This window comes from Echeneis naucrates, chromosome 24 (assembly GCF_900963305.1).
Source record: "Echeneis naucrates chromosome 24, fEcheNa1.1, whole genome shotgun sequence".
NCBI lineage: Eukaryota > Metazoa > Chordata > Actinopteri > Carangiformes > Echeneidae > Echeneis > Echeneis naucrates.
The window spans coordinates 7,948,811-7,972,528 of NC_042534.1; the positions used below are offsets into that span (position 1 = coordinate 7,948,811).

A 23,718-nucleotide genomic window follows, 5' to 3' on the forward strand; every position below is an offset into this window, starting at 1 on the left:
CTGAACGTCGTTTATTTGATTAAATCCTCATTATATAAAATTTGTTTTGTCATTTAATTATTTTTTAAGTTATAAGACCTTATTGTTGTTAAATGTGATTCTGCTCCTTTACTTTGTCGTGACTACATTAAAAGCACTAATCTCTCATCCGAAAACAAAATACACACTTTTAAAAACTTAATCATACAAAAGTCCACCACTTTGTGTCAATCTACAGGCAAAAAAGAGTCATAACAACAAACCATAATCAAAACCAGATGCTCTTTATTCTATGGTGGTTTAAGAGACTGTCAATTAAATTCACGGTGCAGTATGTTTGACATAATCAATCATCGCGTGGGAGATCGATTCATTTAGTAATGATAGGTTTATTTTTTATGTACAGTGGGGCTTTCAATAATCGAGCAATCGCTGTAATCGATTGGACAGCGCAGAGTGACGGTTTCAGATAACAAGCCAAAACTGCAAGCGCGCACACACATCAGTCGCACGGGACGCTTTTCTCGCGCCCCCAACAATAGAGTGGTATGTACCATTATCACTGGTTATAATGGGGACATTTTCCTCCCAATAAGCATCATTTCGCATTCCTGCTTTTAAAGAAAATACATATTTAGCATAAGGGTGAATCTGAAAGGTGTTTTATTTCGCGACCGATTGCGGTGGTGGCTTGACCGCAGGAGGTTTTATCCCGATTTCTCTGCTGGTTTGTCAGAGAATCCCTTTGGAAAAAAGAAAGTGTCCGGGCTCCTCTCCGCCGCCACCGCCTCTTCCATCAGGAGTACATTTGATATCAGAGACAGCACAATCATGGATCCGACCCGGGGATTTAAAAGCTAGGACACGGTGGCATGCCCTGCACAGTGAGGATGGAAAACGAATAAAGAGGCATTTTAACAAGCATATAAGGTAATACCATAAAAGGACGTTATTTGGCGAAGTCGTGTTTTTGTTTTTATGTTACTCAAAAATGTGACTTTAGTGTCGTTAGCTTAACCTTTTGGCATCTTCCTCCTTAACTTACTCCTTCGCCTGAAAAGCTGACGAGTCACCATGTTGTGAGGTCGCACTTAAACCGGAGCTCCTTCAACAGTAAACGGTGTCGGTAACTCAACCCTGCATGGCCATCGCTGTCTGCCACATTAACCCAGCGAGGCTACACAGGTGACAAATGTGCCAGTGTTGACAACGGCATGATTTAAAAGTGGACAAAAAAAGTGCCCGCAGTAGGTTTATAAATGGTTAAAAAAAAAAAAAAAAAAGCCAACATTGTAACAGGACTGTCGCCCAAATCTCCACATCTGCACGAGCAGCAGCGTCTTGACATATTCAGACTGAGGAAAATATCAGGTTGGTGAGAAAGCAGGGAGCAAATGTTTACCATGCCCTGCTAATTATTGAGCAAAATGTTTGCTCAATTCGGTGTTTTACTGAGAAGTGCCTGTTTATTTATTTTTTTATTTTTTAGTTGTTGTTCTTTTGGGTATGGAGTTGCACATTGGTACAGCTAGATAAGGCGAACCGCTGCCATCGGCTCTACGTGATTTAATTTTCCCACTAAGACTTGCCTCGGAGTGGAGGAGAGGAGCTGGGGTCCATTCCAGTCAGCTTGGTTTGCAGTCATGGGGGATGGTAGCCTTCAGCCCAGTGAAAATCATGCTTTGTGAAATACGAAACCTTCTTTGTACGACTTCAAGTGCAGAAAAGAAAAAGTGGGCATGAGAAGCCGTGTCCTTTAGTGACTGTTGCACAGTGATCGCCTTTTTAAAGTTTGTGACCTCTTGAAGGTATTCAGTACTTTACTTTACACCCGCTCATGTGGTGCTACATATTTTCTGGAGCTTGTCAATTTAAGCATAATCGAGAGTCTATAAATGCTGTCCTGCAGTCAAGCATGCTCCATCTCTCCAAATAAATTGGGAGGATGAGAAAAGGCTGTAATAGAAATGTGTGATCTGATGAGGGAATGGTGATGAATGAATTACCTTTTTAGAAACACCCGCTGCAGAGCCATTGATAAATTCTGTGTATGCTGCTGCTTTTGACAGGGGATGAGTGGGGCTGGTTTGTCATTCTGATGTATTGCATTTACATTCAAATGTGATGATATTACAGAAGAGAAGAACTGGGGCTTAGCAGGGTGTAAGTCCAGTAGTGACTGCATGTGTATTGTATGGGTCCAAGAATTTTATGCATTTGGTTACTATATTTCATTACCTAGAGATTAGATATTTACTGTCTCAAAGACGAAATTCTTTCATTTTCAACACTATGCTGCTATCAACAAATAAGAAGCGCTGATTTTCATTTTCATTTATTTCATGTGCAGGGAAGAGATTCTCGAGACTAAATCCACATATTAAATTGAGGACAGTTTGATAGACAGAATTTGTATTAATGTGCTCACTTTACAGAAAAGCCTGGTGTTTTAAAGAAGTGTTCCATAGACAAAATCTATAGGGTACTGTGTCGAAGCAGCTCTGATTCCTTGGACAAAATAAAATGAGATCCCTTGCAGCTGTTAAAATGATCAGTGTTCAACAGTGGCATCCAGACTGTCACATGACATGAAACTGTAGGATAAATTTCACAACAGCTCTGAGGGATCACATATTTGTGTAAGACAGTGGACATATTGGCTTTTCCCAAATTGACATTTACCAAACCAGTGAACCAAATTCACCCTTTCTGACAGGATGGGCGCTGAAGAGTGTTTCTTGTTGCCCGCATCTTTTTGCAAGCAGTTGACTTTTTGGGACTTTCTTGTAATAGCAAATGTTTTTTTTTAGCTTGCAGGGAAAGCTGAAGAGTCTATCCATGTAAAATGTTCTTTGATGCAAGGATCTCTGTAAGAGTTGCTTGGTTTTACACCACGTATGACCTTTACCTACAGGTGTATTCCCAGAATAGAATGAAACTCATTGCCATGGTTTTATCTGATGCTATTTGTGAAGTCTTTGCTGCGAGGGATGACATTCCTGCACAGTTTGTACTTCTCATGTTTTGCTTTTTTTCAGAGGCCCCTGTAATAGAGTAGTTTTGGCATGCATCCTGTGGAGGCTTTTGGACCTTTCTTATTTGTTGACATTGCTCTGATCCTTTGCCAGTCTCTGGTTTTCTCGTGCTCCAAGAAGAATACCTATCTTTCTGTATCTCTCTTTGTCTTTCCCTTCAGAGATGGCGAGGAAAGATCAGAGGACACAGAGAGTAACAGAGGCCATTATGAAAGGGCATGTAGCATGAGAAAGGGGGAAAAAAAGATGAGAATAAAATTAGTGATGGCTGCATGGCATGAGGAGGAGAAGGTGGGAAGATGGTGGGCCGGGGATTCTGGGAAAGGCAGGGAGAGAAAATTAATGTGCGTGCATGATGTGCAACACCCCTTTACGTGCCACATACAGACCTCCTATCTCCCAGCTGTTGGGATGCTCCACCAGCTCCGGCACACAGGAGCTATTGTTCTCCCTCTTGGCCAGCCCTACGGCCCGATAATACGTCTTCTGTGCTTGGTCTGAACTGCCCTGACAGAGGGACACCAGAGCTCAGTTAGCCCATTTGACTAGCACTCCTTGTGTCTTATTGCTGCTGCCTCCATCACCTCCTTCCCTCCTTTGTCCATATATCTTTGTCTATCTGTGGTTGTATGTCTTTTCTCTTTTTGACAGAGTGTACAGTGAATCCATCTTAGTGTTACTTTTTACTTTTCTTTTTTTGGTCACTTCTTCAATTGGGGGTTCTGTTTTCATTCTCTTTATGATGAGGATTAGAGACATAGGGCACAGCACTGTACTGCACAGTACTACACTCTCCATCTCCAGGGATGCAATTTTTCTGTGATGAATAGAAAAGCATAATTCAAGCCTTCAAAATTCACCTTTTATCCACATAATAATTTTCATTGTCTCTTCTATGTGCCTCTTTCAGCCTCTTACTGTTTTATTTTCTCAAGGGCAGAAGAGGCCATTGATACGTTGTCTAGTTGAGCTGACTGGATATATCTGAAATAGACTTGTATGACTGTGTCTCTGATGTGGCAAACTGGGCAAAAAGGCAGTCCAATTTGAGCTTAGAGCTGCCCTTATTTTCCTGGCAGGGCTGAATCTCATCTCTAGGTCTCTGCCCTCTGCTATCAGTTTAGACTATGTTTTAAGTCGAAAGTATCACCAGCAGTTATTTCCATTCTTCTTTTTCTTCTCTGACACTTTCTTTGTGCTTTCCAGTCTGAATGCCTTCTTACAGCTATATAATGTATCCTTACTAACTATGATGCAGGCACCCGGCTGGCAGAGTGACTGCGGTGTTCAAAGTTTAAATATGTCTTCCTCTTGCCAGATGTTTTTCTTGTATCATTTGCAGCTTGGGGAACAAAGAGGATATTTCCACTGTTCATAGGTTCCCCAATCATTAAGCCTTAGTCATTTATTTGATGTCCTACATGGCCGAATGTGGTACAAACCTTGCAATACTGCCAAAAGGTATGAGGGGAAAAATACATTGCAGATTCTCCTTTGCCAAACGTGAATAAAGAAGTTCACATGACTCATCAGTTAGTTAGATCCAAGTATTTGGTAAATGGGGCACTATGGTATCGTGTGACTGTTACGTCTTGTGTTCTCTACTGAGAGCGTAAATGAGCCACACAATGGACTGAACCATGGGCTGCTGAGGCCATTTTCCTGGTGTCATGTGTATGTTTGTATGGTAAATTTGTGTTTTGATATCTTCCTCTGCACAATGTAGCCTTAGTCTTATGCTTCAGAAATGAATTGGATACAGGGTTCTCCTCAGTAATTTTTAGCCCAAGCATTGGCAGTGTCCCACTATGTATTTGTGTGTATATTGTGTGCGTGGTTTAGATGTTCTTAGTGTTTCCACCAGCAGAGCAATTACAATTCAACGTAGCTCTCCTCTTAAACCACTGCCACATATTTCTGTTTTGTGTATGATGTAGCTCTAAATAGTACCAACAGACTTTAAAATCATCTCTGCAGGTGCACTCAAAGCATTGGTGTATTTGAATAGATTTGAATATGCAAAGTTAAAAAACAAAAAAACAAACTACACAACCAATAGGGAACACAATATGTGCACAAAATATCCTTTCTTTTCCGTCATCTCACCGAGAGGGCACAGTGTCTGAGTGCTCTTTTCCTCTCCCTAGCGCTCTGTCTTCTGCTGTTCGGTCCCCTCTGTCCTCCCTTCCACTGATAGGTTCTTATTGAGCTGGAATGGCCGATGCCCTGGTCAGTGTGGTGGTGTGTGATGATTGATGGAGGTTGGAGAAATGGGAGGTGAGGGGTATTTATCCCGTCTGCAGCTTGAATCCCTCTTGTCAGGGCTCAGATGGCAATATTGGGTTTATAGACACTGAATTTCCATTAGGATTTTCATAAGCACCCAGTTTTCTTCTCAGTTCTTCTTCTTGTGCTGGGCAGGAGTACAAAGAATGGGAGGGGAGGTGTAATGATAAGAATAAAACTGAATAAAGGCAGAAGGCTTTTCTTTCAAGCGCTTAATAGATCACACTTTATTTTTAAAATTGATAAGATTTGTGAACAATAATAGCTTTTTTTCATGCCTCTGCATCATTAACTGGTTTAAAAAGTAGACATGTTAATAAAACTAATCTTTAAAAGAAGAAAAGGGCATGGCCAAGGTTTATAAAGAGATGCTGAAGTGCTGAGAACAGAGAAAGGGAGCAAAAGGGGAAGTAGTCACTTAGTGTCCTAGTGTGTTTGTGACAATTTCACAGCAGGAGTGCCTGTGCACACAGACAACTGCTGGCTTCAATTAAGAGCCAATATTTGGCTGTTCAGTTACTGCTCACAGCAAGGATCCAGCCCGATCTTTGTATTTTCATGAGGCCAGAGAACATCTGATTTGTGCTGGATAGAGGCCCAGCAGGAGCTGTGCGGGTACACTTTTCCTCCATCTCACATCAGAAGATTGGAAGTGGAGGCGAGCTTGCCTTTTTGTCTTGATGGTTAGATGGAAATGCCAAATTCATTTAAATCCTTGGTAAGAAAGAATACACAGCCAAACAGTCTTACTCAGCAATCATATCATCCCTGTTATCAATGCCTGTCTTCATGCAGTACTGCAGTTAACCAGGACAAATCATTGCTGCCAAACAGAGGTTAGAAAACTTAAGAGATGAAGGACACATCTCAGTGAACAGACTTTTAGTTTCACTGAATGACTACATAGCTTTTGCCTTGCTCCTTCATTCAGTGCTGTGCCAGAGGAAATGTAAAGGCATGGGGGTGGTAGTTGTTTGTGCTTATGTTAGGGCTGGCCTATTTAAACCACACTATATTAAAATTTCAGCTACATGATATTGAAATCAGAGCTCTTACGTCAAGCGATGGGAAATGGTCTGAGACAATAGCAGTCTCTTACATAACTCTCTCTCATTTATAGACACATGCCCACAGCTTGGTGTGTGTCAAGACCACTGTTATATAAGAGAGTGAAAAAACTTGGTTTTTCACTTGCACACATCAGAGATTATAAAAATCTATACATAAAATAATAATCATCTTTCTTGACTTTGACTATGTCCAATATCTCTTTGTCCTTGCCCTAGAATAATGATGTACCAGTGTGAACTCATGTGTATATCAGATGTGTAAGCTGCTGCATTTTCTGTGGTCGTGCTTTTGACTGGACCACAAGATGGCGGATGTGTGAATATGATTCATTGCCTTGGAGGTCCAAGTGTAGCTGCACAGCCAGCCAGTCAGCTGTAACTGTGAACCATCATCCTTTTGACATAGCCATTCGCCATTGCACTGTTCTTATGAACATCAACACTGCTGGCTGCTTAGGCTGAAGAAAACAAACAAAAAAAAAATAGCCAATTAAAATGTGAGTACAAATATAGAAATTACTACCTTGATGCAATTGCTTAGTAGGTGTTCATGTTTCAATGTGCTTTCACTGAGAGGTGTACTTCACTGGCTAACGTTAGATGATATGCCTCAGATGAAAAGCGTTCTTGCTGGTGTACCTGTTTGATTAATATCTCAGATATCCCACAGAATCTGAAACAAGGAAAAATCCATCCATGCTGATGCTTGATTTAAATAAAAAAAATAAATTTTTACTCAGTGTGTGCAAACATGTTTTTTTTTTTTTTTTTTTTGCAAACAGAAATCATACCCCAAAAATGTAAGTTTCCCAGCTGTACTGACGAATTTAAATGACAGGTGTATCTTTAAATTTAATAGAAAGACAGTGACCTGTTACTCAGAAAAAATACAGACATGTTTACAAACTGCACGCACACACACAGTCATGGTGAGCTGTGAAAGTAGCACTGCATGAATCAGGTAAACAGCAGCAGATGGACTGCAGTAATAACAAGGCTGTCGTTTGGCAGGTGATGTTATTTGGGGCTTGTTTAGGGCCTACATTGGTGAATGATGGTGCAGAACTGTCTCTGATCTTTAAATTATGTCTTTGATTCATCCCAGCACTTCTATCCATGAGTATCAGACTTTTGCTATATATATATAGACACACAAGTGTATATGTGTCTGTGCGTCTTGGGTAAAGGCCAGACTAGTGTTTGGAGTTAAACAAGCTTGGCATGAGTTGCCTGCAGGAAAACTGTGCTCTTCAAACTAAACAGTAACGCAGGGTGGGTTTATCCTGCAGTGTACAATAAGGTCAAAAGGTTATTTCACTATAGTGTGTGTGGTTATATAAATGTTAGTGGCGACTTCAGGCAAGTGCCTGGTTTGTGTTACTAAGTCTCAGGAGAACAGATAGGTGCTGAGAGACAGGCAAGGCTTCACTGCTGAGACCACTGCTTCTGCAGCTGGAGAGGAGCTCTTTTTTTCATCTGTCTCAGTCTACATTATTCTTCCCTAGATTCCTATGTTTTTATTCCCCCTGCCTTTTCTTTGGTGACACTCCTTCCCCACTCCCTCTGTCTGTTTCTTACGTCTAATGTCATTTGCCTCTCCTTCCTACGTCCTACTTTACATACGCTGGAGCTGCTTCTAATGAGTCTCTCAATGGCTGCCAATTTTGTAACGAATATTACGTCCTAGTTTGGCATCAGCTTTGTCTGGGGCTTGACCTGATCTACAGTGAGTTCAAGCAAAGGTAACATTACTGTGCAATAGAGGAAACCGACGGAGTGGGACATTATTCAGTAGGCCAGATGTTGCCTTGGGCTTCAAATGAAAAATTGTAGTGCAACATGAATAGTGAGCATAAGAATATGGAAAATCTTTGCTGGTTCATTTCGGTATATAATCCCTTTTATTTTATCTGGGTTGCTGCATGGCCACACCATAATATTTGCTTGCGCATCACTAATGGATTATCATCAGCGTTCTTTAAAAAAAACAAATCAACAACAAAAAATAGCAGGTTTCATTTTTTTGTCAACTAAACGCCAAGCTGTTTCTTCCTTGCATGATGTTTTTGCAAACCTTCCAGCTTCAGTATCCCCTGATACCTTTTTCTTGGATGTTCAAATGAAACTGAGTCCCCCTGCTAAGGCATCTACCACATAATTTCAGTGTCCCTGCTTTGATTTAATCTTGGGACCACTAACAGGAATGCAGCTTGTAATAATACCATAGCATTAAAAACCAAGACTCTGCATTTTATCTCCTCAAAAACGATTTTAATGTGCTTGCTCAGAAATAGAAAAAGGACTAGAACAGGTTTTCTGGCAGGCAATTTGGGTCAAAACAATTATTCAAACGCTTCTTGGAGAGAAAAAAAACTACCTCCCCTCAAAAAAAAAAAAACAAAAAAAAAACTACCTGACTCAGTGTCACAACTGAGTCAGGTAAAGAGCTATTAGTGTTTGTATATGATCAGAATCTGGAGACACTTAAGTGGTTGCAAAGCGAAGGGTTTCTCCTGCGAGGGTAACAAAAAGAGTTGGACTGTTCGGAGGCTGAGTAGGCGTTTATCTAAATTTAACAGGACTAAGAGACCTCTTGGATTGCTATGAATGACTGACAAAGACGTTTCACACACACAAACACACACACAAAGTGATGAAGGGGATGACAGACAAGCCAAAGTCTGAATGACCAGGATAGATAACAAGAAATCATGTGGGAGCAGTGATAACAGCTGTTGTGGATCCTGTCTCTCTTATATTGTTACTTGTGCATTTGCACACAAATGCACAGACACACACTAGCCTTGCAAAATGCTGAAGGGAATACTGGGGGGCTTCAAATATGCTTACTGATAAGAGAGAAAAAAATAGAGGCACCCAATGGGAGAGAATAGGGGAGTCTGGGTCTTTGTACCTGCAGGAAGAATTTGATTTGCTTCCCTTTCAAGATCTGTCAATGGAGACAAGCAGAGAACCTAACAATAGTGACAGCTAAAAGCAAGGGGGGAAAGGGACTGAGGTGCTTTTGTCTCATCCTCTCTGTCCCAGTGTCAACCATATCACCTTTACCAGAGACAAGAGAGTGCATTGGGCTTGATCTAATGATCAAATGTATATGGACAAGTACAATATGTCTCAGTGTCAGCTACATGGATTCAAGGGCATATTGGCTCTGCTGTCTTTGTTGTAATCTTCTGTACTCACATAAGCAGTAGTCAGTCATCATCTAAATATAGAAAACAGAATCATACAGACACCTTAAGTGAGAGTTGGCCACAATCTGAAAATTTCATCTTGCTTTTTGCAAAAACAGCCTAGCAGGCACTTCAAATTTGTGTCCCTATCATTGTTCAATATAATGGCAGAGTAAGTGAATGTCCAAAGCCTTAATTGAGTCAGTATCCTTAGTGCCATTAATACAAGCCTGTCAGACCACACTTTATCCTCTTTGCTCTATAAAGATTCATTCTTTCCTCCGACCGCAGTTGCATTTCCCATTTGCATGCAGAGTGTGTTTACCCACCCTTCTGCCTCCCAGTGGCATTTTTAAGCATAGCTGTCAGGACTGGGTGTGGGTGCATGGGGTGGACAGTGGTGATGGGGTGCTGAGATGTCATGAGGACACAGGTTGCATGACGCCTCCAGCTGACATGCTGCTTCTATAGACAGAAAAAGGCCCAGAGGACAGTGACCAACCACTGCCTGTTTGGCTTCCGTGTGTGGGAGAGAATGAGAGAGGATTTAGCCCCAAAATTAGATTCCCTGTATTTGGAAAATATGCTGTAAGATCTGAATATAATGATTCATTTTCAACCCATATTTGTAATTGATATGGTGATTCCACTTTTACCAGATTCATTATTTTAAGATATTTAAGGAATACTTCAGTGACTTATTATTTGTGTTTGTGTCTGTACATGCAAACTGATTGCTCTTGCATATCCCCAAATCCCCCTTGTTTTCCCTCTTTCTTCCTTACATATCTACTCCAGCTATGCTGCCAAGTTGCACTAAGTTCACTGAATGGGTTGTTGAATCTGTTGGGGGGATGTAGGTGACCCTGCTTATTTTATATTTTATTTATTTATTTTACTACCGTGATGCCAAATTAAAAAATAAATAAATAAATAAAGATTTCAGCTGTGGTAGACAATCCCTAGTCACAAAAACTGGCTTGACACTGCCTGGTTTGCAAAATGATAGGATTTATGTAAAGCTTTTACAGACTTAATGTGACATTGTCTATCTAAGCAAGTGCACTGATTGTGCATTAAGTTTAGGTTTAATTACACATGATGATATACACTTAATTGAAAAATATTTTCATTGTTGGTATTTGTTGGTAATTGGCCAAGCAATTGTCAGCACTTAAATTAAGTGTGACTCACCACCCCACCAAACAGTTAATTTTACCTGTGTTTAACACTTCCCTTATTTTATTCTCTAAACATAAAATATTCAGCAATTAAGAAGAAATCAATAAAAGAACAATATGTAGAGGGGAAAAAGTGTGAGAAATAGATGGAGATGAAATGTTGACCTCCCATAGTAATGTGATTCATGTTTCTTTGTGCTCAATGTGTAATATCTTCTGACATGCTTCCCTCTGGGATATTTACTGCAGTCAGATAAATATGAAATGGTACATCACAGTACACTGAACAGTACTAAATCAGAATGGCCACTATACTGCAAAATATTGAAAAGGTAAAAGTGAGGTATTAGCTGTCACTCCAAAAGAAAGCTGCTCTTGTGTGTTATCCTGCCTGTCTGCCCTGAAAGTCAGTCTCTGGACAGATTGGGTCCATCCTCTTTGACCACAAAGCAGCTGGGTGTTCATGAGAGACAACACCCTCACATTGACTCCAAAATGATGGAATGTGATGAATGAAATAACTCAAGTTTCACTTGGTAGGGATATCTACTTTGTGTTTTGCCCTCTGAGTTGGTAGTGCTACGGAGCTTTCTGTTTGAGTATACATGTGCGTCTGCTTGTTGGTGATAATTTTCCTTTTCTTAATGCAGATAGCAGACAGAGGTTGCAGCAGTGGTTAGTTTGTGTGCATGTCTTTCACGATTGTATGAACAGCAAGGGAGATGGTATAATGAAATTTTCCTCACAGGCCATACAAGCACAGCTGCACAGTGTGAGCATGCAGCCATTTATTATTGAGCAGCAGGCTTTCATTATTCATACCAGTGGGTTTCTGTGAACTCAGCAGATAAACTTCTTTGAGTCTGTTTGTTCATCAAACAGTCTACTCATTGATGTTGGCACACAGACCTCCATGAATATTTAGTTGTGCATGTCTACAGTAGAACCAAGCATGTTTGCAAAATAAATGTCTAAAGCATGTTAATGTCTCCATAAGAAATTCCGTGTGTTTCTGACTACTCCTTCAAGTTCAACTCACAATGTTAAATAAGGTGAACAGAGGTTTATTAATTCAAACATACATGCATAACGTATTTGAATGTATTTAGGATGTTTTGATTCTTCAGTGTCTTCAGATTGCTGTCAGAAGGAAAAGAGTTTTTCTACAAATCCTTTCACACATAAAGCTTATTGCAATATAAAACATGCTTACATATTACATATATAAAAATCTCCAACCTGTTACCGCTTAGGGATTGTGGTTTTGTGTTTCCAATGTTTATTGTTCCGTCTTGTTCTCTGGAGCAGCCTTTCAAACCTATTTACAACCACCAGCTCCTGAAGCCAGCCAATGGATCTGTGCTGCCCAAGTACCTGAGTGCCATCCCATTGCCAGCATTTTAGCTGTGTCAAGAGGGGACTTGGGGCACTGTGCTGAATGACTGCTTTGCTTCACACGTCTGCAGGATTGGTACTGCTGCATGAACCTGAAAGACAGCTATGGACTGACTTGCAGGCTCAAACTCCTGAGCTCAGTTGGGGGAAAACATAAAAGAAAGTCTGTGGCTTACACTTTACAGCACTGGTTTATGCACATGTCAGACAGTGTGCCAAGAAGGGTATCTTGAGAAATGCAGTGCAGTCAAAAAATTCTGAGTTATTGAAGCAAGGAAAGAAGTTTATTAAGTACTGGTATCCCCTTGCAAGAAGCGCTCTGTAAAGTTTCCCACTACTGGCAAACCATGTTAGCATAGCTGTTTGACGCCAACCTGACAGCACTGCAGGTGTATTTTTAGCCCAGGAAGACTATTTGCATGTGGACATTATAGTACCTCACTGGGGAGGTCCAGCAAGGTGTCATCCCACCACTAAAGGGGTATTGACTGATCGAGAAGTTTAACTGGCAGAAGATGCACGCCATGTTATGTTCTGCCGGTGTGATGCTGCAATGGGCTGGGAGGAATGTGGATGTTGTACGCTCAGATAGAGGGATTGATGTGGGTGTCAGGTTATTTTGGCAATATTGGCCTACTATTTGCATAAAGCTTTGATGGCTGCTGCCTGAGAAATGCAACATGATCAGTGTATTTGTGCATATTATTTTGTTCTGTACATATACACCAGGGACCTATCAGTTTGAAGATGTATTTTATTCCTCTGTCAAGTTTGACAGCCTTCCCCCACCACAGCAAGCCATTAAGACTAGGTTATGTTTGAAATTAACTAGGTTGTATAAAGGCAAAAGAGTTGACAGCACTGCAGAAATGCCACTGGCAAGGCGAGAAAGTCTCACAATGCACGCTTTGTTACGTTTGCACGCTTCAACAATTTTTGTTTGAAAATTATTAAAATTTATCAGTTGCAGCACTTGGTTCTGATGGTAGAAAGACATTAGTGGAGAGTTTCTGCCATCAGGTCTCGGACTCAGGTCTTTTGTTGTTTCACTATTGTCACAAATTTCTGTAATTTTTAACCTCCCAAATTTATCTAATTAATTTACAGCTACAGGTAGATAGAAGATGAAGGGTTTTTATTGTTCTGATTTTAAAAAGTGCCTGGGCTTTTGACCAGCTTTAAAAGGATCAAGTTTTCTTTGGAGAAAGAACTGTGGTGGTAGTCCTGCTCCACATTTCTGCATCACAGATGTAAGCCAGCTGTTGGTGAACTTTGCCAGATTGATCCCTGCTCTCTGCCATTGGCTGCTGTGGCTCTGCCAGCTTGATTGGATGCCTGTGTTTTTGTGTTTGCAGCTGTTCACAAGAGAGAGAAAAACAACTTCCCCAGAGCACTGGACAAAGGAAAAAACAATCGGGCTAATTTGATACAGCAAATGTGACTATCTTCAAGCTGTTAGTTGACTCTCAAAATCGGTTTTTAGAGTGAGAAAAATGCATTATTGTAAATGTGTTTAGTTTGTAGGCTGTCATTGAGTGACTGTGGCATTAAATAACCTGTGGCCCGTGACTGAAACCAAATTGATTCTAAGAAACTGAATTATTGATCCTTAAGGTTGAAGGGTATAAATGAGTAAAGGAGAAACCTCCAGCTCTCACTGCAGTTAATTTATCTATCCATTCATTATCTACATTTTACTAATCCAATTTAATTAAAAATTTTATAAATTAAGTACTGGTGTTTATTTATGTCACTGTATTTTGCTATATGGTGCTTGGCTATACAGAAAAGTTTGATATAATAAATAACTCCAGGCTGCCTATTTTTCAAATATACTTTAATATGTTTATTAAAAGCTGTAAATTTGCATCAGTATGTGAGTACTAATGTCCAAGATTTAATCTGTGCCTTGTGCCTTATGTTGAATTTAGCTTCATCCAGTGAGAAAATCAGTGTCCCAGTGTCATGGGACTAGGGAAGGCAAGCTACAGTACAATAATTGCGTCACTAGTGGTTGTCAGTTATGCTTTGTGGACATGTCATCTCTGTTCATGTCTTAGCATTTTTTTAACATGCTTTTTGAGCAGAAATAGTTCAAACTTTAGAAAATAAAACTACAGGAACATGTGTGTGTGTGTCTGTGTGCGCACAGATCTAATCCTAGTTAAAGATGTATCAAGTCTAATGTCGCTTCAGGTCCTTCACATAAAAGGCCCTTGACCTCATGTGTATTGAGAGGTCTGCTGTCATATTGTGTGCCGCTATGAATGAGTAAATGCTCCATTAGGATTCATCTGAGCCTCTATTTGGACATATTGTCACAAGTGCAATGAACCACACTGCTGGAGGCCCCCCTAGTCTCCACTGGCACGTGTCATCCCTCGCTCTGCTTTGTGTTTGAACACAATAGATGAGGAGTCCTTGATCTCCTCCTTCTTCTCTGTCTCACATTGAATTCATTTATCATTTGCCATCACTGTTTTGATGCATCATGCTGATCTTAGCTCATCACCCCCCCACCTTCCATCCCTCTATCCCCCCCCATCCCCCCTGCCTTTGCTGCTCAAGGGATATTACAAAGTGACCAATGACATCCCACTGCAGCGGTTGCCATGGTGATAGGTGACGGCGGGATGCACCACCCAAGATAAATGAATAGTTAAAGTAGGATATCAGTGGTAAAATGGGGTGTCCAGGGTAAAATAAAATTTAAAAAAAGGGAAAAGGAAGAGAAGGTGAAATTGAAGGTATGTGATGATTGTCTTTCTGCAGAGAACATCCTGGATCTTTTGATACCTGAATTGACTGCTGTGGTGGCCTTTCTCTATTTTACTGACAAGGCCATGCAAGGGAACAACAGAGTGAGGGAGGAAGCGACACGTCTTACTTGACTGAATCAGGATCAAACTGAAAACATATATTTTTCTATGTGTTAACGTTGAAACTGTCATTTATGTCCTTTCTTTCACAGAGGGCCAATTGTGATGAACAGTCAGGAATTAGTCTCTGTCTATACACAAAGCTTATATGCTTTCAGCCCAATAATACAAAGTGAAATATCATCTTGAGACCATAGATGTCACCGATCGTGATTGGCCATTAGCTAGTCTAAATGCTCTGTTTGTTAGTCAGTGAAAATAATTGTTGAATAGGTAACTTACTCGGCTGTATAAATGAACTCTACTACAGGCTCTAAAGTATGCACAGTGGGCTCATTTTGAGAGATTTTGGGAGGTTTTAAACCCAGGATTTCCAGCTAAAGACTTGATAGGGAAAAATTATCTTGGTTGCAATGCATTTGCATGTATTTTGGACTGTATGTGCTTCATTTAGACTAATCACTCACTCTGGAGATCCATCCATTGATTCAGTTTGTGCTGTTTTATTTATTTTACTCAGAGTTTCAATAGCAATCCCTTTATATTGCAGTGTAGCATCAGTAGACTTATCTTATATGTAATTGGCTGCTCGCTTGGTTACCTACCTATTCCCCTTCAACACTTAAATGTCTGCAGTCTAATGAAAGTCCTGACACATGAAGAACATATTATTATCACGCACACCTGCCTTGAAAATCTGTTCATCTTCTCTCACCTACTGTTTCTCTCCTTTCTGTTTTCTGTCTTCTTGTCTTTCACTTTAAAGTTAAATGTCTCTGCAGATGATGAGTAGTTGTTTTCTCATGGGAGTCTATTAGAAATGACTATTGTCAAGGGAAAGGCACTGTCACATGCTGTTGGAAATCTCAGTGGATGAATGCTGCATGAATGTTTGTGTGCAGTATCTGAGTGCTCCCTTCAGGTTGATAACAGTCTTGAGTTAACTTGTGTCCAATCAGCAAAGCAGTAAATGTAAGCTGCAATCATTAATCATACACATGAACCTGTATCCGTGATGCTGAGATAGTTGGAGACATTTTTAAAAGGAAAGTGAAGTGTTTAATCACTAATCCTCTGCCAAAAATACCAAGGAAATGGAAACAAAGATATTACATTTTTCTGATACAATATGTCAGAATCTTATAATCTTGCCCTCACATGGTATTAATACCTGTCTTTGACTTTGACATAGAAAGTCTCAACCACTTAAATTTGAGCATGGAAATTAGAAGTTGTGTATAAATCTCAGTTTGAGATCAATAAAGGAAAAGTCCAGCCTGAGGAGTTCAGGTTGACAGAATCGATATCATCACTTAACACTTATTTCTATGTGCTTTTTCGTTATGTGGCTTTGAGTGCTGGGGTGAACGATGATTTCTCTCATCTAATGCTGCTTTGTTCTTGAATCCATCATCTTCCCCCCTTAGGGCAGTGTTTCCATGTCATCTATGAAATATTTGTTTTCTATAAAGTCATGAAAATAAAGCCTCTATTCTCTTAAATGTATACCCTCTTTGTGTCTCTCCACTGCCAAAAATAGTTGTTTCACTGTCTGTGTTGTCTTTTTCTTCCTCTTGCCCCCTAAAACACACTTTTTATTTCTCGGTTTAGACAAATCTGTTCTCTGTCATCCACAGAAATAACTTGTGACTCACTTGGTAGGAGGAAAGTTGCTAAAAAGGACAAAACCATCCTTTATAAGATGATGAAATAAGAGAGAAGCCATCACAAAGGAGAGATGCGCATGGGGGGAGGGACACAAAGAGAGTGTGCCCAATAGATACATTCGTCGTCATCTGTCTGCATGTGTGTTTGATTCAAATAAGCAAGTGCAAACACATTGCAGCAAAGTAGTTGATGATTGACTAATTTAACTTTTAATTCCCTATTTATCTACAGTGTACATATTTCTATATGAACTCCGATCCCTCAGAGGTATACTGAACATTCAAAGAGAGTTTATGCGAAGGGAGGTGCAACTTGAAAAAATATGAAGACTAAAATTAAAAGTATTTTCATTGTTGGGGATTGTTTGATTATTTTGGAGTAATAATCTCTTTTCTTCTCTTGGTTGGTGCAAGTTGGCTTGCTACCAGCGGAGACAGAGAAGTTACCTTTGTGCAGACATGAGAGCATCTGTTGAAGTAGTGAATTTAATCAAAGTGGGTGCAATTCCAAATTATAGATACTTATGTGAGTTAATTTTTTCATTAATTATTGATCAAGCAGTGTTGAGCCTCTTATTAAAGGTTAACACGACAACAACTGCATTTACACCCCCACCTTGTCAGTGGTAACTGGTGTTTTAGCCTTTTAACTAAAATCCCCCAGTGGCTCTGAAAGATGTGTGCATTGTGTCAAGGAGTGTGTGCATGTGTCTGTACAAGACTTGGCAAGCAAAAGATAAAATCTGAGTAGTTTTTTATTGTAGAGGTGGACAGGGTTTTGGATCTCTGTTTGGGTTTGTGTCATAGCAACATGACCCTGACACCTCATTCAAACCTCTTTAAAGTAGGGCTTAAAGCAGGCATGTTCTCAGTCTTCCCTTTTATAGCAACTGATACCCTCATTTAAATGGCTTCCAGGATTAATCGCCTCAGCAGTCTAACTGGACTCCCCTCTGTCCCCTCTATATTGTGTTTTTGTATGGTGTGTTTATTGTGCTTCACCCTTTCGTTCATGACTCATAATTTCAGGTCTTCGGGTCCTCGTTCACTCGTTCACTTGTCTCATGGCCGCCGCACAGGCTCAGTGTAGAAATCAGTGATTTGTTCACGACTTATAACTACGAGGTCTTCTTGGGCTTTTTCGTTCATTATTCACGTGGTTACAGCAGTAACATGACCAATGCTGTTATTACTGGTGAGGAGCGCTATCTGACGTCAGCACAAAAGTTAACGTTAGCTATGTAAATATGGGATGGATGTTAAATTTGCCTTTCCACTCGAACAAATTCATACCCTATGAGTCTTCAGTGACCAGGTAAAGTGAACAGCCATCACAGAATGAGACTTTTTTAATGATAGGTGGAGCACGCTGCTCCCGGCAAATGAAGTTATCAGTAATTTCAACTTCACAAGGCTTTGGCCCAAAAGGATGCTCAATAATTTAACAAAAGCAAAAGTGTATTATATGTCAAGTGCAGCTAACGATGTTGCTGTTCAGTGTTTGAAAGCTGTGCTTTTTCAGTCATTATTCAAATGACAGCTACAGCGCCACACTGGTTCGAAATGAACGAATGACTGGACAAAGATTAATTCCTTTTACTGAACGAGATTCAAAGACCTGACTCGGTAAAAAGATCCAAACCTCCCATCACTAATAAATGGCGTTTTGGACCTCTCAGTTCTCACCTTTTGGCCTTCATCTGATGTGTTCATATGTGACCTTTTTCACAATGCCAATGGTTTGGCAATTGGAATGGAAAACCCTGATGTGGCTCCTTAAAAGATCTCTTGTATTTATTGGAATGAAATTCTGCCTTAACTGTTTTATCACAGCCTTTAGAGGTATTCCAATGTGCAAATGGATAGATTAACTGCATGTATTCTCATTTTTCTGAACATAACGTGGTTCTGGTTTACTGTGGCCTCTGTTGTTTTGGACAGCTGGTCCTGTATTTCCTGTTAGTTTGAATGGAGGAGAAATGGGCCGAAGAAGCCCTGCACTGTAGCCTTAATGCTATTAGCATGGCTGAGTGGGCAGACAAAGTGCTGTGATATGTTGCTGTGTATGATGAAAAGGAAGAGACAGTGCAATGTCAGTGAATCAGATGAGGCAATATGGCTATTAGCAATGTCAAAACATTTCTTTCCTGCTGCTCTGTCACATTTTATATTTCTCCTAGAACCTATTTGACCACCTTCCTCTCATTTTATTCAGGCTCTGTGTGCTCTTTTTATCCTTCAACCCACAAGATGTCTAATATTTTCCTTTCTCATTTTCTAATTTAGTCACAGCCCAACTTTGTCAGTTCCAGTGCTATCAGCAAAACAATCTCTTTCTCTCTTAGAATTTCAAAGAAATTACTAGGTTTGTTACAAGTATGAGTGCACTAATGAAGTTGTTTTATTTACTCTTTCTATTCCACTCCTATGTTTTATCCTCCTCCATCTGACTCCTGCTGCTGGTGGCGTTGGAGCAGAAGGATGCCGCTGGTGAAGCGCACCATTGAGCCCAGGCACCTGTGCCACACGGTGCTGCCAAGAAACATCAAGAATGAGTTGGAATGTGTGACGAACATCTCCTTGGCCAACGTCATCCGCCAGCTCAGCAGCCTCAGTCAGTTGTGCACAAACACAAGGACACACACAAATGCACACATGCTCTCTCTTTATTTGAATAGAAACAGAGTGTGCATCAGTTGATTAACTTAACATTTTAATATTAGGCAAATATTCAGTAAATTCTTTTCATCTTTAGCAAGTAAGATTAATCTTCTCTGTGCAGTTTTTGCAAAAAGATAATTAAGCTTGTCAGGAAATTGTGTTGAAATATATAAAAAGTAAACAGTAATAAACTACTGAGATTTAAAGATTTACACATTTGCAGGAATACACATTGCAGTGGAAATCATCAGTTTACAAAGTAAACGTTATGCATACATAACATAACAAAGCAAATCAACAAATAATTTCTAATGGAAAGCTCTGCGTTAGGAAGGATGATAAAATGTATTAGTAATTATGCCATATATTCATGCAAAAGAGCACTGGCAGATTTATTGAAACTAAAAGGTCTGGTTCCATGTACTGCATGGAATAAATGGCTGATAATGCATACTGTTTAGCAAGACAAATGCTGAGTGTTGGGAGGCATATTTAGGTATCACAAAACCTGTTGGTTTTGTAAAACGAATAAATTTGAGGCAAATGTCCTAATTTTGGTCTCTATTTTCTATCTGTAACTTTCCTTTTCTCCTGACAGTGATATTGCACCCCATGAGGATTCATAAGTTACCGTCAGTTCCAGTAGTCAGTTCATATGCAAGTACATGACAACAAAAATAAGAGCTACAGCGTGTGAAAGTGAAAACCAAAAGTTTGAGGAATTGAATAAGCATTAATTATTTATTTTAGCCTGTGAACATCTTTTTCTCATTACTGCTGCAGTTTTTAATCTTTGTAGTTTATTATGGTTGAGCTCTTTTTAAGTGCAAAGTACATGTTAGATTACTACAATTATTTTGTGACAATGTTTTCCAGTGTTTGTTTTTGTGTATGAATGCACAGGTAAATATGCAGAAGACCTGTTTGGAGAGCTGTTCAATGAGGCTCACTCCTTCTCTTTCCGGGTCAATTCCCTGCAAGAGCGTGTGGATCGCCTCTCCATCAGTGTCACACAGCTGGATCCCAAAGAGGAGGAGTGTGAGTACTACACGCCCCCACCCCAAGTACACTTTCCCTTTTTCTGGTAAACTTAACACTTCAGCAGTATTGTACATGTCTCTATAACAAATTTTGTGTGTGCGTGCGTGTGACCCACCATCACAATTAGTGACCGATATTAGAGGAACTGTCAGAGAGATGATGGTAACATAGTTCACTGTCGATTACCAGACAAATTTAAGTCTCTATTATAAACATTCAAGGTCTCACTTTGGATCTTTATTCAGGTTTTATATGTGCTGAGCAATAGGTAAAAGGAATACAATAATTGGTAGGACTGCCAGGTAAGGGAGGTTATCCCAAGACAAGGGGGGGCAGGATAACAGTGGCTAGAGGAGAGTGCAGTGCAAAGTTAAGAGTGGGAATCACAGCAGGGTAATAGCACGCTCCAAGGCGCTGTATTGATTATCTGTGGGCCAGCAATGTGTTTACGGCTTTGCACAATGCTACTCTAACTGCTTCCTTATCACTGACACAGCGACACTAAAATGCTCACTGGGCTGTTGTTGTGCTTATGTGCATGCAAGAAGAAACTTTGCTACCTTTCCACAAGGCAGTGAATTAATTCTAAGTTTTTGCAGAATAATGGATTTCCGTTTTTAACACAGTTCAGAAAAGATCCTTGCATGCCCAGATTACTCATAGATTGTTCATCCTAATCTTTCTTTTCAGTCTACATTCCATTTTTCCCCCCTGTGATAAAATCTCCTTTACATTCATCCTCTGAATTGCTTTGCACCTTTTTTTTTTTTTTCTTATTACATGTCACCTCATTTCCTCTGTCTCCTCTCCCTTTCTGCTCCTCTCTCCTCCCTTTCTCCTTACCCTCCTCATAAACCAGAGCTGTGCTGCTTGAATAAATGTTAGTGATCTAATGGGTGAAGTCTGTTGTGTAGTGTGTTTCTATTGCCAAGTGAGTCCATATTATTGTGCAGAGGTTGAAAGTCAGACACACAGAGAAACTATATTTTATTGCGAACACACAACCCAGCAAAGGAGACAGTATTAACATTAATCTTATTCGATACGCGTTTAATAACTTTGGGAAATACCCTAGTAATAGGAAACGCAGTCTTATTATTGCATTGGCAAAAGCTACTTGTTCATTTTCATGTGGCAATTCAATGTTTGGACACAGATTGTGATTGAATCTATGTGGGGGTGTGTCTGTGCTTTCGTCCTTGCATGCCGTCCTCCCCTTCATCTCGGCTCATAAATAAGAGTGAATTTCCTGCTTTATCCCTTAGAATTAGCTTGGGAGACTGTGGATAAGGATCAGCTCAGTTGCAGTTTAAGTGTGTGGTTGTCAGGGGCTGGGGTTGTGGAAGAAGGGCATTAAGAAAGATGGAAGGGCAGAAAGATGGGCGCATAATACAGGGCACTGCAGCAAAAGCAGCAGAGTGTAAAAGGATTGTACTGCAGAATTTTCTGGGCCAAGTTGAAAATGGCCTCCCTTGCAGGTTACACAGACTTTCCACTCAGTTCAACTCCTCAACTCATTTATGATCAAATTAAGTTGTCTTATAAAAATCCACACTCCACTTTCTCCATTAGTCATTAAAGATTTGAGAAATCAAGTGATTTATACCACTAAGGCAGCGTGTGTTGCCTACTAACGAGAAGCAAAGTCAGATTAATGTGACCGAAAGATGAACAGTTGGGAGACAGTTATCTTCTTTACCATCAAGTTCTCAAGCTCTCAAGCTCTCTCTCAGCACGTACGCTGCTTGTAGAAGGTGTGTAAGGTTTTAGAACGGGCATATGACTTTCCATTAAGTGTTTGTTTTCCTCTATGGTCGGCCTGAGTAATGGGAGAGGGAGGGGACCATAAATCAGGACTGGAAAGGGTTGAAGATTGGAGGATGGGGGTCAGGCAGGATGCAGAAGGAAGGATGAAGAAGAATTTTACAGATACTGTTTCCAAACCTACAAGCTCTTTGAAGCCCTTTAAAACCCTTAATGACCCATTAGAACATGGAAACCTGGTGACTGATTACACTCTATTTAACTTATTTGAGAATGTGTATTAAAATGATACATCTTGGAAACAAATTGCTACCTAAATGGTTTCTGACTCACGGCGATACCATGGTTTATAGTTTAATTCTATTTTTCATTTTTTTAATGCTGATAGAGGATGGTTTAAATGAATTTTGCAGTGTCCACAGCATTATTTCCAAATAACTGTGGATATTTATTCATATATTCATGGTTGGAGCATCAATTCAATACCCATCTCATGTTATATTGGAATTCATTGCATTGAACACCATTGCATAATGTAATACTATGTAGAACAGCCCCACAGCATAAACATCTTTGATGAAACTCAAGAGTTCCTCACACATCCATTGACGTGTCTCTTACACAGCATTGATGAGGGTCCACTTTTGAGAGGTTATCTCCTCCCATTTGCCATTGTGAGCTTTAAAGACTTTTCCCTCTGTCATCAGACTGAGATTAAAAAAGACTGAGAGGGAAAAAAAGCTAAATATAAAATAAAAAAATCTAATTAAATCAGCTTTATTTGTATAGCGCAAATCATAACATAATCAGAACAAAGTTACATCAAGGCACTTTACATATAGAGCAGGTCTAGACCAAACTCTTTATAAAATTATTTAAAGAGACCCAACAGATCCCTCAATGAGCAAGCACTTGGCGACACTGGTGAGGAAAAACTTCATTTAAGAGGCAGAAACCTCGGGCAGAACCAGGCTAGGGTTGGTGGGGGGTGGGGGCGGGGTGTAGGCAGGAACATGATGCTGCATGAAGTTCATGAAGATGATGCTGTAGTATGGAATTCCTGAGGATAAGGGAGCAGCAGGCATTGCAGGAACATGGGATGGCGATGAGTCATCACCTGCAGGATGAGGACAGGGAGAGAGAGGAGAGGAACTGGGAGAGACAGAGACTTTGGGAAAACATGGTTAATAAATGCAGTACACATGCTTAGAACTGGGAGAAACAGAGATTTCTAAAAAGCATGGTTCTTATCAGTGCATGCAGGGGGGAGCGAGGGGGAGAGAGAGAGATGCTCAGTCTGTCCCCCTAGTAGCCTAGGCCTATAGCAGCATAGCTAAAGAGTAGAGGACTTTTTAACTAGAAGCGCTGTCATGCAGAAAAGCTTTAAGCCTGGTCTTGAAGATTGACTGGAAGTTGGTTCCATAGAAGAGGAGCCCGATAACTGAAAGATCTGCCTCCATATTTACTCTTGGAGACGCTAGGAACCACAAGTAAACCTCCATCTAGAGAGCGGAGTGGCCTGCTAGGACAGTAAGGGACTATGAGCTCTCTGAGATATGATGGAGC

At 40.2% G+C, this 23,718-nt stretch overlaps 1 protein-coding gene across 4 annotated transcripts in view; it reads left to right on the plus strand.

The window, feature by feature from the left end:
• The first annotated feature begins 774 nt into the window (after window positions 1–774).
• Window positions 775–23,718, plus strand: part of wasf1 (WASP family member 1) — a 45,406-nt gene continuing 22,462 nt past the window's right edge. For 3 of the 4 annotated variants that reach the window (XM_029496396.1, XM_029496398.1, XM_029496399.1), the window contains exons 1-3: window positions 775–909; window positions 19,164–19,300; window positions 20,251–20,385. In XM_029496396.1, coding sequence (XP_029352256.1) covers window positions 19,168–19,300; window positions 20,251–20,385 — 268 coding nt within the window. In that variant the 5' untranslated portion in view covers window positions 775–909; window positions 19,164–19,167. Of the gene's footprint in view, window positions 910–1,733; window positions 1,788–19,163; window positions 19,301–20,250; window positions 20,386–23,718 lie in introns of those variants that run through there. The other variant, XM_029496397.1, reaches the window with a different exon arrangement.